Source organism: Herpailurus yagouaroundi, unplaced genomic scaffold, assembly GCF_014898765.1.
Source record: "Herpailurus yagouaroundi ecotype Mexico unplaced genomic scaffold, PumYag 201, whole genome shotgun sequence".
Classification (NCBI taxonomy): Eukaryota; Metazoa; Chordata; class Mammalia; order Carnivora; family Felidae; genus Herpailurus; species Herpailurus yagouaroundi.
Window position 1 is genome coordinate 4582773 of NW_024412432.1, and position 16155 is coordinate 4598927.

Genomic DNA, 16155 nt, shown 5'->3' on the forward strand with positions numbered 1-16155 from the left:
TTAGGGTCTGGCTCTGCCAGTTTTCCAGCAGACTGTGGCAATCCCCGTAGGTAGCCTCTCTCTGCGTAGTTCAGTTTCCTTGCCTGCAAAATGGAAAGCATATCTGCCCTTTCCCAGAGCAGTGATGCTCAAGGGAGGTCTTACTAGGAAAACACTTTAACCTTCTAGAACCCTGAAACTAAGGGCCAAAGTGCACAGTGTTAAACATTTCCCTATTTTAAGTTCTTCCTATTGGTGGGAATCTAAATGTGGTTCCAGCTTGCCAACTCCTTCAGCAGTTAACTACGGCCGCCTCCTGACTCCCCAGGGCAGCTGCTGCCCTGAGATAAGGGCGCTCACATATTTCTTATACAGTCGTGAAAGCTTTCTTCTAACGCCAGTTTAGCTCAGCCACCTACACCAGTTTCAAATAACAGTAGGTATGCCTGACCCACGAACAAGTAGATTATGGGACTTACCACTCACATGCAAAACAGCCAGCCAAGTTAAAACAAAACTGAGTAGTGTGTATTAAATAGATGAACGAATCAAGCATACATGGGATCTTGAATCAGAACATTTAGAACTAGATTTTAAAAATACTTTCTGGCACACTCTACTAAAAGGCCAGAGTTTATGTATCATTTTTAAACTAGCTATGCCAATACACCTGCCTAAAAAAAACGGTGAGGCTGCTATGAGACTATGTGCTCGAGGGTGCTTTAAATTTTTTTTTAATGTTTGTTTATTTTTTTGAGAGAGAGACAGCATGAGCAGGGGAGGGGCAGAGAAAGAGGGAGACACAGAATCCGAAGCAGGCTCCAGGCTCCCAGCTGTCAGCACAGAGCCAGACGCCTGGCTCGAACTCAGGAACCCTGAGATCATGACCTGAGCCGAAGTCGGTGCTTAACCGACGGAGCCACCCAGGCGCCCCTCGAGGGTGCTTTTGAAACCTGTAACGTGCTACATGACTACATAATGATATTTCAATAATTAAGAATGATACATGGCTTTTTTTTTTTTTTTACGTTTTATTAACACTATTTTTCAGAGCAGTTTTAGGTTCACAACAAAACAATGGAAAGTACAGAATTCCCAGATACCCCTGTCCCCACACAAGCCAAAACCCTCCACTATCCACATCCTGCACCAGGGTCGGGTATTTGTTAGAACTGACAGCCTATGTGGACACAACATTATCGCCCAAAGTCCGTTGTTTACATTAGGATTCATTCTTGGTGTGACACGTTCTGTGGGTTTCGACAAATGTGGAATGGCATGTGTATCCACCGCTGTGGTTCCACGGTTTCACAGTATATGACATCTTTATCCATGAATAACTAGCAACCTTTATTGAGTTTCTAGTACTTAGGTGCCATACAATCTTCTAAGGGCTTTCCATTTAGTCTTCTTAGCATCAGTAAGAGGAAGGGCACAAGAAGTAAAATACCCCGTCCCAAATCACCGAGCTAGGGAGAGGAAGCCAAGATACAAACCTACCATACTACCATTGCCTAATCTCACTGCTTCTTTTGTGCTTAGAGGGCTTAGAGGCAAAGATAACCATTCTCTTGCTGTCGTGCAGTTCTATTTCAGTAGCAGGGAGACAGAACTACCTAAGGGAATTCTGAACCATCCAAACCTATAGGCTCTAGGGGATGAAAGATAAATTGGGCTCTAAAACACACTGATTAGTTCTTTTCACATCAAAACACTGAGCAAGAATCTTTCCTCGCCATCACAATTCCACAGATCCTACTTTTCCCCTCTACCTCTAGCACTTCCACGAGAAAAGCCACCCATCCTTTACGTTCTCCTCCTCCCCCCTACTGCTAACCCTGCAGCACTTCTGTTCTCCAGGATCTCTCATTCTTTCCTGGACCCTCCATTGACCAGGCTTCCTGTGAGTGCATGCCTGGTATAATGCCTAAAGCTTAGGTGTACTTGGAGAATTAAAAGGCAGGAGGCCCTGAGCAGCCACTACAAGGTCTGACAAACAGGCGTTCAACCAATCTTACGGAATGGTTCTCGCTATGAATGTTGACAGATCTGTCCAATCACATCTTCGGGTTGGTCGGCGTTCCAAAGTCAGCACCTAAAAGCAAAACTTGCATTAGCACCATCTTCCAACATCCGGTGCAGTACAGCCCGCGGTGAGGAGGTAGCCTGGTGAGTATTTGGGTTGTTTATTTCGCAATTCTGCGGTAAGTCCATGCTCTTAAGAACTGCCTAGCTGAACCAAAAGGAAGACCAACGTGTGTACCTGCGACTCGGAACCCTTCTGCTTTGGAGAGCACCAGCGCTAGTGGCTCAGCGTTCTTAAGGAGTGACGCCGCAGCTTGCCCAGGGGCAGGTCGTGGAGCGACACGCCTCCAGAGTCCACAAGTGCAGGCGTTCTGCGCGCCCCAGCCCCACTCCCCACATAGCGCGAAGGCCGTCCTTGCAAAGACAACCTTGCCCCCGGGCCCTTGCGCCTATCAAGTCACGTGCCCATGGCCGGAGCTCCGCGCCCCGCCCTCTGTCCGTCACTCACACGGCCCGCCCAATGGCGGCAGCGGGGGCGGGCTCGCGCGGGGCGGGGCCTGGGGCGCCGTGCGCCGGAGCTTGTGGCGTCAATGCGGCAGCTGTGTCCATGGAGAGAGGCTGAGGTGGCCGAGTTCCGGCCCAAGGCACCGGGGCGCCGGGACGGCGAGGATGTCGGCTTCGTTAGTCCGGGCCACTGTCCGGGCTGTGAGCAAGAGGAAGCTGCAGCCCACTCGGGCCGCCCTCACCCTGGTGAGTGGCCGGGGCGCTTGGTCGGGCGGGTGACATTGGTTCACCTCCGCCCTCTCGAGGAGGTCACGGCAGCAGGGCTCCGGGCGGCCGCCGCGTCGCCGCCTTGCCCGCCTCACCCCGGCTGGAGAGATAAACAAGCCCGGGCGGGGCTGCTCCACGGGAGCCTGGCGCCCCCGGAACTACGTTTCCCAGCAGGCCGCGCGCCGCCGCATGCGGAGGTTGGGGGACGCCGCGTGTGCGCGAGTCCCCGGCCGGCCGGGGCAGCCCGCCGCGAGCCCAGGGGCGCGACTGTGCGTGCGTCGCGGGCCTTTCAGAGCTCGGCGCCCGGCACTCCGGGGAGTTTGGGGGAGGGAGGCGCGACCCCTGCCCTCGAGGTGCGCCGGGAGGGCGGTAGCTCGCCGGGGGAGCGGTAGCTCGCCGGGGGACGTCCGGGCGAGCGCGGCGAGCGACGTGAGAGTGCAGCTCCAACAAAGCCCACCCCTCGCCGAGATCAAGGCTGCAGCGCACAAAGGGTTTCTTCCTGGGGTCGGGGAGGGGAGGCTTTTTGAAACACCCTGTGTGCCTCCAGCAGGCCTCCGCCGCGGTCGGCTCTCACAAAGGACAAAGAAGGATAAAAATCTCTACCCTGGGTGAGCGTTTTCTAGGTGAAAGGTCAAACACACTCGGAGGGCCCCAGAGTCCATACCGCAGATGCTCACCGCAGGGCTTACCTTGCATATACGGGATCCCTGGTGCACTGTGCAGTTGTTTTGTTTTTTTTTTTTTTTTCTTTTTAGCCTAGGGAAAACTCACATAACATAACATTAACCACTTTAAAAGGTACAATTCAGTGGCATTTAGTACCAAGTGTTGTGCAACCATCACCTGTATCTCGTTCCAAAACATTTCACCCCGAGAAAACTCCCATGTCCGTTAAGCAGTCACTTCTGTTTGCCATTTTGAAAGAGTTGAATTTTATAGGAAAGCCTATGATCAGCATAACTTCTCACACACCCATCAAGAGATGAAGGAGAAGCCTTTGTGCAAGCATTCACCACCTAGAGAGTGGGAAAGTAGATTCTCTATAGGAATCCTAGATTCCATTCAAGCTAATGCTATAAGAAAGCCTGTTGCCAGAAAACAGGTTGTAGCAAAACAGAAGAAAGTTGTGATGAGGCAGGAGAATTCACTTTTATAATGGTTCGTTGTTTTCAGCCTGTACAGAGGTTATCCCGATTATTCTGTATTACTATTTTCTGTACCACCCGCCTGTTTTCATGTCTGGAAGATAACATTATCAGAGCTTAGAATTTTCCAAAGTCTTGAAATCACAACAAGTCATACTAGAAGACACGAGTCATACTTTGTGTCTTTCGGTCTCAGTTCACAAGTACTCGGAATTGGGGCACCTGGGTGGCTCCGTTGGTTAAGCCTCCGACTTCAGGTCATGATGTCAGTGGCTGGTGGGTTTGAGCCCCGCATTGGGCTCTGTGCTGACAGCTCAGAGCTTGAAGCCTGCTTCGGATTCTGTGTCTCCCTCTGTCTCTGCCCCTCCCCTGCTCACACTCTGTCTCTCTCTCAAAATAAATAAACATTAAAAAAACAAAAAACATAGTACTCAGAATTGAAAAGAATTCTACCACTGGTAATGGTAGAGCCAGAAAGAGAAGTCCATCATTTAGCATATCATTACTTGCTCGTTCAAAATCTCTAAGTCATTCCCTCTTGCTCCTTGTCATTCAGCTGACGTTTAAGACCTCCTTTGTTTCAGTATAAGAAATGAATGTGTTACACAGTTTCCCACCCTCCAGGGACACAGTTGTGGGCCAGGCCTTGGCCACCCTTAGGAATTACTAGGAATAATGACAGTATACGTTCTCAGACCTGAGCTGTCTACACTTACTTTCTCCTGCTTCATTACCTGTTACCACTTACCAGGCTAATTCTGCTAACAGAATTGTAACAGCTCCTTACCGTGTCATGTCTTATTTCAGCAGGGCTCTATTGTTGGCATCTGATCAAGTGTTCTGATTAACTTGCCAAAGTCCATTGTCTGAACTTAGCCTGTTTAACTGTCTGGGTGACTTTTTAAGTTTCTTTCCCTGTGATCTTAGCTGGTGCTAAAGACAAAGGTCCTTGCTGCTTTCCACCTGATGCAGTCCTTTTAATTCTAGCATATGTTCCCTAGTCTCCAGACATTATGGCATGCATGTATTGCTGTTTGTTAGTTTTCTAGTGTTTTTGCAAAAAATATTTTAAGTCCCAGCAGATATTTTAAGTCCCTTGCAAATATTTTAAGTCAAGTGCAGAAGCAAGGAGGTGATCAAAGGGCTAATGAGTGAATGTGGATGAAAGCAAATGAAACTAGAGATTTCAGTAAAAGGAGGAAGCGATCAGCGCTACCTAGATGTATAAACTTCACATCAGGAATTTGACATGGCGCAAACTTGTTAAAGTGCTGTGCCTGTGCAGCCTACCAGAGGTCATCAAAAGGCTAGGAAAAGGAATTGATGAAATGAAAACATGGTTCCATGCTTCCAAATTATCTACATTAACTGATGTTAATCCAGGAGAGGATTGGTGGGTTGCTGGAACAAAAGGCCTCATCTGTTGATAGGCTGTCCTAAACACTTTGGTGCAAACCAGAGATGGTTCCTTGATTGAGTGTTTTAAGACTCCACCCCATCGCATGAAAGTGAGTACCTTTGGACATCTTCAGAGGCACATCCAAAGAGGATGCTGTCCCTACTCTACATATCCAGGAACTGACAGTTGAAATTGAGTTTGTAGGAGGCAGAGTGAAAAATGACAAAAGAACTTGAAGATTTAACACTGCCCTGCTGGCAGAGGCTTTTATTTCCATCATTCTACAAATCAGAATTAATGTAACCATAATTTAGGATGAGGGGTGTACCTATAGCTGTGCATAAAGCTCAAGCAAAGCTGTAAGAGAATAATGGTACATAGCCAGCATCATTTTTCATGAGCACAGAGAAGTTAATTCATTATGTTCAGTGGGTGCCTTAAGACTTAACTTTCCGGTGGCACCTGGTTGAGAAGGGCTAGGGAACAATGTGATACTAGAGTCCCAGTAAGGAGCTGTTAATTCGTTGAAGGACAAGTACCAGAAGTCCTTTGGAACAGTGACCAAGCAGTAAGATTTCTGTATTTAGGCCATTTAAGGGTATTCTCCAAGAAACCATTGGGAGTAGCCTAAATGTGTAACAATGAGAGATTGGTTAAATTAGAGTAGATGGAGTTGGTGAGTACATTCAGTTGGTGTGGTCACTGTAAATAATACCTTTTTTTTTTTTTTTTAAGTTTGGGAGTCATAACTCTTCGTTCTTTAACTTACTGTCTCTGTGCAAATTATTTAATCTTTAATACCTAAATCACAGAATTGTGAGAATAAGATGATGCATGTAAACCATTAAGCACCTGGAACGTACTTAGTAAATCGTTAATAACGTGTTTATTACCATGTATTAAATGAGAGACATGTTAAACTTTTAAAATGTGGGCTACATAATACACAGAGATGAATAGGAAAAGACAAAAGGGAAAACACTATAATGCCACCCCTAGCTGTTAAAGAACGAGTTAAAATATACTGTGACTTGTTCATAGGCTGCTAGTTACCATCTTCTAAACATTAAAATGCCGTATTTATAATGAAATTAAAATAGGTTGTAGTTGTTGACGCGTGTTTAGTATACGTAATCCTGGAGTTAGCTCTGGTTTTAATTTTGTTTTCTTGAACAGCAAAATACTAAAATTGCATGAGGAATTAAGGAAATACAGTGTTGCAAATGAAAAGTTTCTGCTACAAAAACAGGCTGAAATCTTTTTTTTAAGGGCCTTTTGTCTTGTTCTGTGATATACATATGAGTAGATTAAAAACTGTCTTTGTAGTTAATCAAGTTTCAAGAATCTTAATTTTGTTTTAAGTTTATTTATTTATTTTGAGGGGAGAGAGGGGCAGAGAGAGAGAATCCTAGGCAGACTCCACACTGTCAGTGCAGAGACGATGCAGGGCTCGAACTCACGAACCACAACTAGGAGATCATGACCTGATCCGAAGTCAGACACTTAACTGACCAAGCCACACAGGCGTCCCAGGAATCTTAATTTTTTTTTTTTTTACATTTATTTATTTTTGAGAGACAGAGTGAGACAGAGTGTGAGCGGGGGAGGGGCAGAGAGAGAAGGAGACATGGAATCGGAAGCAGGCTCCAGGCTCTGAGCAAGTGTTAAGCACAGAGCCTGATGTGGGGCTCAAACCCATGAACCGTGAGATCATGACCTGAGCCGAAGTCGGTTGCTCAACCGACTGAGCCACCCACACGCCCCTGGAATCTTAAATTTTAATTCATTGGTCAAATCTCAGGGGAATAAGTCCTTAATTATACCTAAATTAAGGTATATTATACTTTCCTTGGAAAAGTATAGGTGTCTTAGTTGTTTGGGGGTAGTGCTTGGAAATTGGAAGGCTACCAGGCCTGGAGCGTGTTGTTTAGCTGAAGTTCTCGCACTGTTTGCCAGATTGAGTTTACTTCTTGCAGAGGTGCTAGTGTATGCAAATAGACAACCCAGCGTGATCCTCAGCTTCTGCCTGGCCCCAAGATACAGAAAGTACCTTTAAGAGCTAGCATTTTTTTTAAGTGCCATATGTTCCCTGTTAGTCATTCTGACTTGTTCTGAAAATCAAATTTCTCAGCAAGTTGTAAGATCATATCTTTCCCTTAAATAAGTACTCAGCTGGGTTTCCATCATTAATAACACTCCTCCCAATGGAGTATGTTTGGTTTTGGCCTCTGACACAGGAACATTAAGACTTGGTTTGGCTCCTAAATGACATTTCCTAGGCACACCAGTTACTTTTCCCTTAACAGTACAAGGCGTGAAGTCAGCCGCTTTGGGATAGGGAGACCACTCCAAGAATTGTTTTTACTTACTGTGTCTAAGTGTTTCCTACTAAGAGTTGAGAAAAGAAGAAAATACATCATTTTGGAAAGCCAAGTTAGGTGATTTAATCATCACTTGGAGATAAAAACCACAAGGGGCTGCTGACAGAGTAGTGTTGATACCCTGTCTGCTTTGTTTCGGTCATGGAGGGATGAGTGGTGAACCCTCCTCATCTTTGACTTCCCAGCATCACAGGGCAAGTTATACTTGAAATGGATATTTTTCCATGGCCATGCCTGGGGTTTTGTTTGTCTGTTTGTTTTTTCACTTATTGGAAATCCTTTGCTCTTTGACAGTAGTTAGATTAAGGACAGTAGTTAGATTCAGGACTCAATGTGGGAAGTATGACCATGAAAATTACGGAAGCTAGTTTTTACTGGCAGTTGTTGAGAAGGACAAATGAGCGTTTTTAAACATCTTTTCAGAAATATTTCTGTAACTGTTTGAGGTTGATATGCCATAATATCAAGAGAAAAAAAACCACAAAATTCTCTTTTCCATTTCCTTCTTCCCCATGCGTACTGTTCCCTGTTGTCTGCTTTTGTCACACCGCTTGGCTCCTATTCTGGTAGAATTGTGGGAAAAGGCTTTTTAATAGACCACTGACTGGTGGTGATTTTTTTTTTTTTTTACCTTTTTTTTTTTCTTTTGAATTGGGCTTTGCCCTGACAGCAGAGAGCTCAACACAGGGCTCAAACTCAGGAGCTGTGAGATCATGACCTTAGCTAAAGTCAGATGCTTAACCAACTGAGCCACCCAGGCGCCCCTAGTTTGTGTTTTTAAAAAATACTAGTCTCAATTTTCTAAATTGGTTTCGTGGCCTTTCTAAATTGGGTCCAGACTCTGCTTCAACATCCTTACCTGGCTGAGCCCCCTCCAGGCAGGCCAGAAGAGCACGCTTTGGGGCCATCCTTTGGGTCTGTTCCCTCAGCACGGGCTTGAGTTTTGGCTACAGTTGCTTCTGAGTCATAGGTCATAATGTCCACTGGGATTTCACAAACCAGTAAGATGCCAGTACAAAAAACTGGAGGACCAGCACAGTGTTGCCAGCTGAGGAGCTAATAAAACAAAGTAGGAAGGACATGATGTCTTCACTAATATACTCTCTTCATTGTGATAAGGGCTGGTTTATATTGAGCTCTTTGTGCCTGGCACTGCTCGGAGTGTACTTCGTGAGCTCGTTTATTTAATCCTGAGGAGGAGGGTCTCTTCTCCCCATTTAAGCCAAGTCACAGGCTGGGACACAGCCAAGAAGTGGAGCAGGAATGCCCTGGAACAGACTTTGTCCCTGACAGCACCGCGAAAAAGCAGAGAGGATCCAAGAGTACCAGTTTGGTAAATTTGGAAAATTACACTTCCCGAGAAAGCGGGGTTGGTGATGCTGATCCATCTTGAGGACAAATGGGCTAGATTAAACAGCATTACTCCTGAAAAATGCCTCCCTGTGCTTGCTTCTGTAGTTGACCAGCTTATTTCTGTTTGTCCGGATATCCTGAGATGTTGTTTTAAGCCACATTTAGTATCTGTGGGACCATGTGGCAGGACTGTACCGAGGCACACCCTGGGTTGATGCTGGTATCACTGTTTCCTGTATGCATTTTGACGAGTTTGACATAGATTAGGGGTAAGCAAAAAAAAGCAATAGAGTTAATAATAATCAACAGAAAAACCGCCTGAAGATAGGCTTCCCCAGTGATTCCTTGAGTCATTCATTGACTGTTGAGCACCTGATCTCTGTGTTGGGAATTGTACTTGTGCTGAGCATGTAGTAGCAGCACAAAATAGATGCTCCTTGGAAAAATTACATTTGTGATGTAAGTAGAGAGTACCAGCGCTAATGACAGGGAGCTGACCTTGATGGGGGGGGGGGGGAGCAAGACTCAAAAGATGTTGCTAGAAGGTATTTTAAAAATCAAAATAGAGTCTCCTGGGTGGCTCAGTCGGTTAAGTGCCTGACTTCGGCTCAGGTCATGATCTCACAGCTCATGAGTTCAAGCCCTACATCGGGCTGTGTGCTGACAGCGCAGACCCTGGAGCCTCCTTTGGATTCTGTGTCTTCCTCTCTCTGCCCCTCCCACTCACGCTTTGTCTCTCTGGCAAAAATAAACATTAAAAAAAATTTTTTTTAATAAAAATAAAATGCTTTGTATTGAGAGTTCATATGTTTGTTTATAAAAGCCATAAAGTACTTGGGCAAGAGTGGAATATAAATTTGTCACATGAGTTTGCTGAAGATAGACTTGAATAGTCTCAAAGCTAGGGAACTATAAGGCTTTAAAAAAAGAAAGTTTTGGGGTGCCTGAGTGGCTCAGTCGGTTGGGCGCCCGACTTCAGCTCAGGTCACAATCTCGCGGTCCGTGGGTTCGAGCCCCGCGTCGGGCTCTGGGCTGATGGCTCAGAGCCTGGAGCCTGTTTCCGATTCTGTGTCTCCCTCTCTCTCTGCCCCTCCCCCGTTCATGCTCTGTCTCTCTCTGTCTCAAAAATAAATAAAAAACGTTAAAAAAAAAATTTTTTTAGGGGCGCCTGGGTGGCGCAGTCGGTTAAGCGTCCGACTTCAGCCAGGTCACGATCTCACGGTCCGTGAGTTCGAGCCCCGCATCGGGCTCTGGGCTGATGGCTCAGAGCCTGGAGCCTGCTTCCGATTCTGTGTCTCCCTCTCTCTCTGCCCCTCGCCCGTTCATGCTCTGTCTCTCTCTGTCCCAAAAATAAATAAACGTTGAAAAAAAAAAATTTAATAAAAAAAAATTTTTTTAAAAAGCAAGTTTTGCAGCTAAAAACTTAATAACTTGTTCTTTTTTCAGACACCTTCAGCAGTAAACAAGATAAAACAGCTTCTTAAAGATAAGCCTGAACACGTAAGTAAAACCAATCAGTTGAATATTTACTAAAAAAATTGAAGTCCTGTTTTCACAATGAATTTATCTTGTGATAAACAGTATGTTTTCATTGGTTACGGACTTTTATTTAAAGAGTAAAGCTACACTCCAGCACTATCAACAATAGCCAAATTATGGAGAGAGCCCAAATGTCCATCGACAGATGAATGGATTAGAAGATGTGGTATATATATACAATGGAGTATTACTCGGCAATCAGAAAGAATGAAATCTTGCCATTTGCAACTACATGGATGGAACTGGAGGGTATTATGCTAAGTGAAATTAGTCAAAGAAAGACAAATATATCATATGACTTTACTCATATGAGGACTTTAAGAGACAAAATAGGTGAAGGGAAGGGAAACAAAAATAGTATAAAAACAAGGAGGGGGACAAAGCAGAAGAGACTCATAAATATGGAGAACAAACAGAGGGTGACTAGAGGGGTTGTGGGAGGGGGGATGGGCTAAATGGGTAAGGGGCACTAAGGAATCTACTGAAATCCTTGTTGTACTATATGCTAACTAATTTGGATGTAAATTTAAAAAAATAAAATTAAGTATGTTGAAAAAAAAGAGTAAAGGTACACTCAAGGTTTTTAAAAAAAACAAAATTATTTCATAACAAGGTATTAAATGGAGAAGACATCGTTTTGTGACCCCAGACTCTTGATTGTCATTCATCCTTCTAAGGGGCTACCTCCCATTGTCCTTCCCAACACAATCTGTACATTTTTAATCTGTCTACACCAGGGTTTCTCAGTCTCTGCACAGTTGATGTTTTGGGCCAGATAATTTTTTGTTGGAGGTGGAATGCAGGATGTTCTGTAGTATCCTGGGCCTCTGCACATAGGTACCTGTGGCACTGCCCCACTCCTTAGTTGTAACAACCAATAATGATTCCCTGATGGGGACTACTGACCTAGACTATGCCTGTGCTTGTTTGTGTGTCTATCTCTTCGTACTTAGATAAAAGCATTCCATACATGCTGTGGTTACACTTGACTTTTTGTCCTTAATAATAATAGCTCGACATGCTTTCTGTGTCATTACAGGAAGACCCACCTCATTCTTTTTAATGGTTGCATCTATTAGTGTGTTTTATCGAACAGGTTTTATTTATTTAGCCAACCGCCCATACTAACGGTCTTTGGGGTTGTTTACATCCAGTGCTGCCACAACCATCATGCAGCAAACATTTCGTGTCTGTAGCGTGCCAGGCCCATTGCTTAGAGGGCTAAGCCTGTAAGCATTGTGTAGTCCACCTACATAGCCTGTCCTAGACGCAGAATTGTGCAGTAGGGGGTGTGTGCCTCACCTTCATCTTAGTGCATTGTTAATTGCCTGTGGAGTACCATAAATCACATCCAAGTACTAGACTATTAATATTGAGTAATTAGACTACAGAGTGGTTTCTAGCTTCTGTTGTGCGATCTACCTTACAATTGCATGAAGTTCTAGACGGTCCTCCTAAGAATCACTGCATACATATATCAGTATTCCAGCTCCATTGATAGATCGATGACCAAATGGACCACGAACTTAGCTGTGTAGATTTGAGGAATGTTTGTTCATAGTGACGTGAAAAGGATGGAACACATACTTCGTTGGAGTCGCTGAGGGCACAGGCAATCCCTTTTCCAGGCTCCAGGTACCTACAGCTGTATTTTCATTTATTCTGTAAGCGTCTGTATTCGTTCCTAGTAGTAGGACTTCCTGCTTGCTGGAGGCCTCTTATTGACAAAGATAAAAGCTAGCTTAAACCCATACTTAGGACATGTGCCTCCGAATTTGAGCTAGACGGTTTATTGATGGTGCCCAGTACGGGACACTCCCTCCCGTGTTCTGTCAGCTCTCACTCTGAAAGTGAATAAGAGCACAGTTCTGTCTCCGTGTTGTGTAAGGGTATAAGGACACACTCTGCTGTCTGAATGCTTCAGCTGTCCAGACTCCCAGGCACCCCAACATTGTAAGCCCCCCTCTTTGCCACACGTCTTTCCTACTCCCTGTTTTCCTGAAGCAAGTGCACATCGCTGCTTTTGAGAGAATCAGGGTCTACTGGCTGAAATCCTCCTTTGTATGGTGATAGTTTTACCATACACTTCAATGAAAAAGCAGATAGGATCCAAGAGTAGGCATTTGGTAGGTGTTGTTAGGCAGTCACATTAAGATAGACATTGGTATTTTAAAAGTGCGGTTTGGTCACCTTTTATTTATTTATTTTTTTTAAATTTTTTTCTTTCAACGTTTATTTATTTTTGGGACAGAGAGAGACAGAGCATGAACGGGGGAGGGGCAGAGAGAGAGGGAGACACAGAATCGGAAACAGGCTCCAGGCTCTGAGCCATCAGCCCAGAGCCTGACGCAGGGCTCGAACTCACAGACCGCGAGATCGTGACCTGGCTGAAGTTGGACGCTTAACCGACTGCGCCACCCAGGCGCCCCTGGTCACCTTTTAAGCTTCTTACGTCTGTGTTGGCTGCAATCTTCTGATTTCTGGTACTCGAGAATGTGTACCTAGGTCTGCCTTAGAGTTAAGGCCCCGTGTAGAGGCAGGGTGATTGCCAGGTGACAGCCTGTGAGCCTCGGTGAACCTAGCCACACAGAAACTTCCTGAGAGCATCTCCTGCAGTGAGGTGGAGCACAAACCATCGAGAATTTGTAGGTAGCCGTCTCTGCCATCAGATACTTTTCTTTTCCCTTTAAAAAAAAAAATTCTTCATGTTTAGAATTAAAACTCTTCTTTAAGAGGCACCCGGCTGGCTCGGTCAGTAGAGCATGTGACTCTTGATCGAGGGGTGGTGAGTGCACGCCCCGGGTGGGGCACAGCTTACTGTGGTACAGTGGATTACTGAGGCATTACATGCAAATGATAGTTGTGAAGGCTGATGACACGGAAAGATGACGTCTTACGTGGCAGAAACAAAGCAGACAATAAGACTTTTATTCCTGCTGTAATAAAACCTGTGTTTCGAGTGTATGCATATATGACGAGGACTGGAAGAAAAATGGGAAAACCGTAGGAGATCTCTTTTGTAGAGTGATAGTGACTGGCTTTTTGGAGTTTTGACCCCTCCGTACTGTTTTCTTTGCACATAATTGTTTTTTTATTTTAGGATCCCCACTAGTGTTGCAGTGATGTTTGTTAAATAGTTAAATTTTTTAAGTGCATGTTCCCCCTTCCACTTCCTAAAGGGACATTTTATAGCGAGAAATCTAATATTTGTCTTTGAGCTTACAAAGAAACATACAGGGTCAACCAGCCAGGGTTTTTATGAATGTAATTGTTTAATATGTACTACTTTAAAACTTAAGTTTTATTTACAATGCTTTTTCAGGTAGGTCTGAAAGTTGGTGTCCGAACCAGGGGTTGTAATGGCCTTTCTTATACTCTAGAATATACAAAGACAAAAGGAGATTCTGATGAAGAAGTTGTTCAAGACGGTGAGTTTTAAGCAAACTTGGCGTCAAATCTTTAACCTTGAACAGCAAGAAGAGTAAAGATGATAGTAGGAATGGCGTATGTGGTGCTCAGTGTATCTGGTTTGATGGCCTTTCGTGTATTAAGTGATTCATACACAGCAGCTGAGAGAATGGTACCATGTCGTGCCCCATTTTACAGATGAAGAAACTGAGGCATGGAGAGGTTACATAGCTGGCTTCAGGTCTCTCCGCTAATTAAGTGGCCTCGTGAAAAGTTGAACCTAATCAGATTCACTCCAGAGGCTGTGCTCTTAGTAACTGACCGATTATCATTTGTGTGTTTATTTCAGTTACAAAAAATAATCACTGTGTGCAGAAAGGTTTTAAAATGATTAAACTTCATACTGAACCACGCATCGTGTGTGAAGCAGCAGTTTGACGTCTGTACCAAATAATTAATGTCATCTCGTGCTTTTGAGGAATCTGTATTTTTCATTTTTATTTAAAATGTCAGTGCTTTAATTTTGTCCTGCCTCCTGCCCCAACCCAAGAATCTGATAAAACCTATTGAAAACAAAAAACTACCTATTTTTGTTAATAGGTAGTTTTTATTTTTTCTTTTATTTTAGAGAAAGAGCGAGTGGGGGAGGGGGGAGAGACAGAATCTTAAGCAGGCTTCATGCCCAACACAGGGCTCGATCCCACCACCCTGGGATCATGACCTGAGTCAAAATCAAGAGTCAAACGTAACCGACTGAGCCACCCAGGTGCCCCAGTGTGTTGTTTTTTAGATCAATACATTAAATATCTTAAATGTTTTCATTTTTAAGAAGAGGAGTTCTAATAATTATGTGTAGTTTATATATGAGTAATTACTAAGTTTCTTATAAGGAGGAAAGCTTTCTCTTTTTTATTTTATTATTTTTTTAAGTTTTGGGTTTTTAAAAAAATTTTTTTTGAATGTTTATTTACCTTAGAGCGTGCAAGCAGGAGAGGGGCAGAGAGAGAGGGAGACACAGAATCCAAAGCAGGTCCCAGGCTCTGAGCTGTCAGCACAGAGCCTGATGTGGTCTTGTTTTCATGAACTGCGAGATCATGACCTGAACTAAAGTCGGATGCTTAACCACTGAGCCACCCAGGCACCCTGGAAAGCTTTCTTAAGCTGATTATATTTACGAAGATACCAACTTCTACCTGCGTAATTACTAGGGAGTTAGGTTGTTACCAGTTTTCCGGTCCCTAAGCAGCACAAAACGGCTGCGGCGCACTGGCTGGTCTTATGAAACCAGCCCAGTGTATCACAGTCCTTGTGTGCCTCTAGGCTTGCCATTGTGTCATGTGTACAGACGTCGTTGCAGAGTTCTCACACATTTTCCGGACTTTGTCTTTACAGAAGTCTCACCGAGAATATACTCATTTCCTTCATATTGCATATTTGAAAAAGGAGTGAAGTGCAAAGCAAATTCTAGTTTTGCATAGAATTGTCATGGGATTTGCTGATACACAACAGTCTAGCCAGTGTCATTGTGTTTGACTTAGGTTATTGGGTGGAAGAGAAGGGACAGACAGGAAACTGAGCACTAAATCCCTTAAAGGAAATAGTGGGACTGATCCAGAAGCTTCCTGTTTGACTTTTGTGAGTGGTTACTCTGCAGGTTTTATTTATGTGACACTTGTTTTCTTCTCCCGCCAGGAGTCAGAGTGTTCATCGAGAAGAAAGCACAACTGACACTTTTAGGAACAGAAATGGACTATGTTGAAGATAAGTTATCCAGTGAGTTTGTTTTCAATAACCCAAACATCAAAGGAACGTGTGGCTGTGGAGAAAGCTTTAATATTTGACTGCTCTGGCTGTGAGCTCCGGGAACACTCATGGAAGTCCTAGGGCTTACTGAAGAAATGATGTGACTGTCGCGTGCTGAAAGGTTATAATGTATGACTGCCTTATGAGGAAAATAAAATGATGCATTTTGAAAGTGAAGCCAGTGTATTAGATTCCTAAAGAAGTGATATTTGTATTATTTTTAAAGGGCAGAAAATGAGAAGCCATTACTCTCTTTGAGTCATTTTCCTGATCTGTAAAGAAAAAAAACCCTATCCTGCACTTCCTTGTCTTCATCCTTTTTATTAGAACCAGTTTCATGAAAGCCGCCTTC

At 44.1% G+C, this 16155-nt stretch overlaps 1 protein-coding gene and 1 long non-coding RNA gene across 2 annotated transcripts; one reads left to right on the top strand and one right to left on the bottom strand.

The window, feature by feature from the left end:
- The first annotated feature begins 2557 nt into the window (after positions 1–2557).
- On the top strand, positions 2558–15980 carry ISCA1 (iron-sulfur cluster assembly 1). The gene is made up of 4 exons (XM_040450275.1): positions 2558–2754; positions 10500–10553; positions 13915–14020; positions 15693–15980. Exons 1-4 carry the CDS (start codon positions 2674–2676, stop codon positions 15839–15841), a joined length of 390 nt encoding a protein of 129 aa, XP_040306209.1. The 5' UTR covers positions 2558–2673; the 3' UTR covers positions 15842–15980.
- Positions 12620–13133, bottom strand: LOC121014206 (uncharacterized). Its single transcript, XR_005783109.1, has 2 exons — positions 13029–13133; positions 12620–12782 (listed from the first exon to the last, which is right to left on the bottom strand). It is a non-coding gene; the product is annotated as an uncharacterized LOC121014206 (long non-coding RNA).
- Positions 15981–16155: the final 175 nt, after the last annotated feature.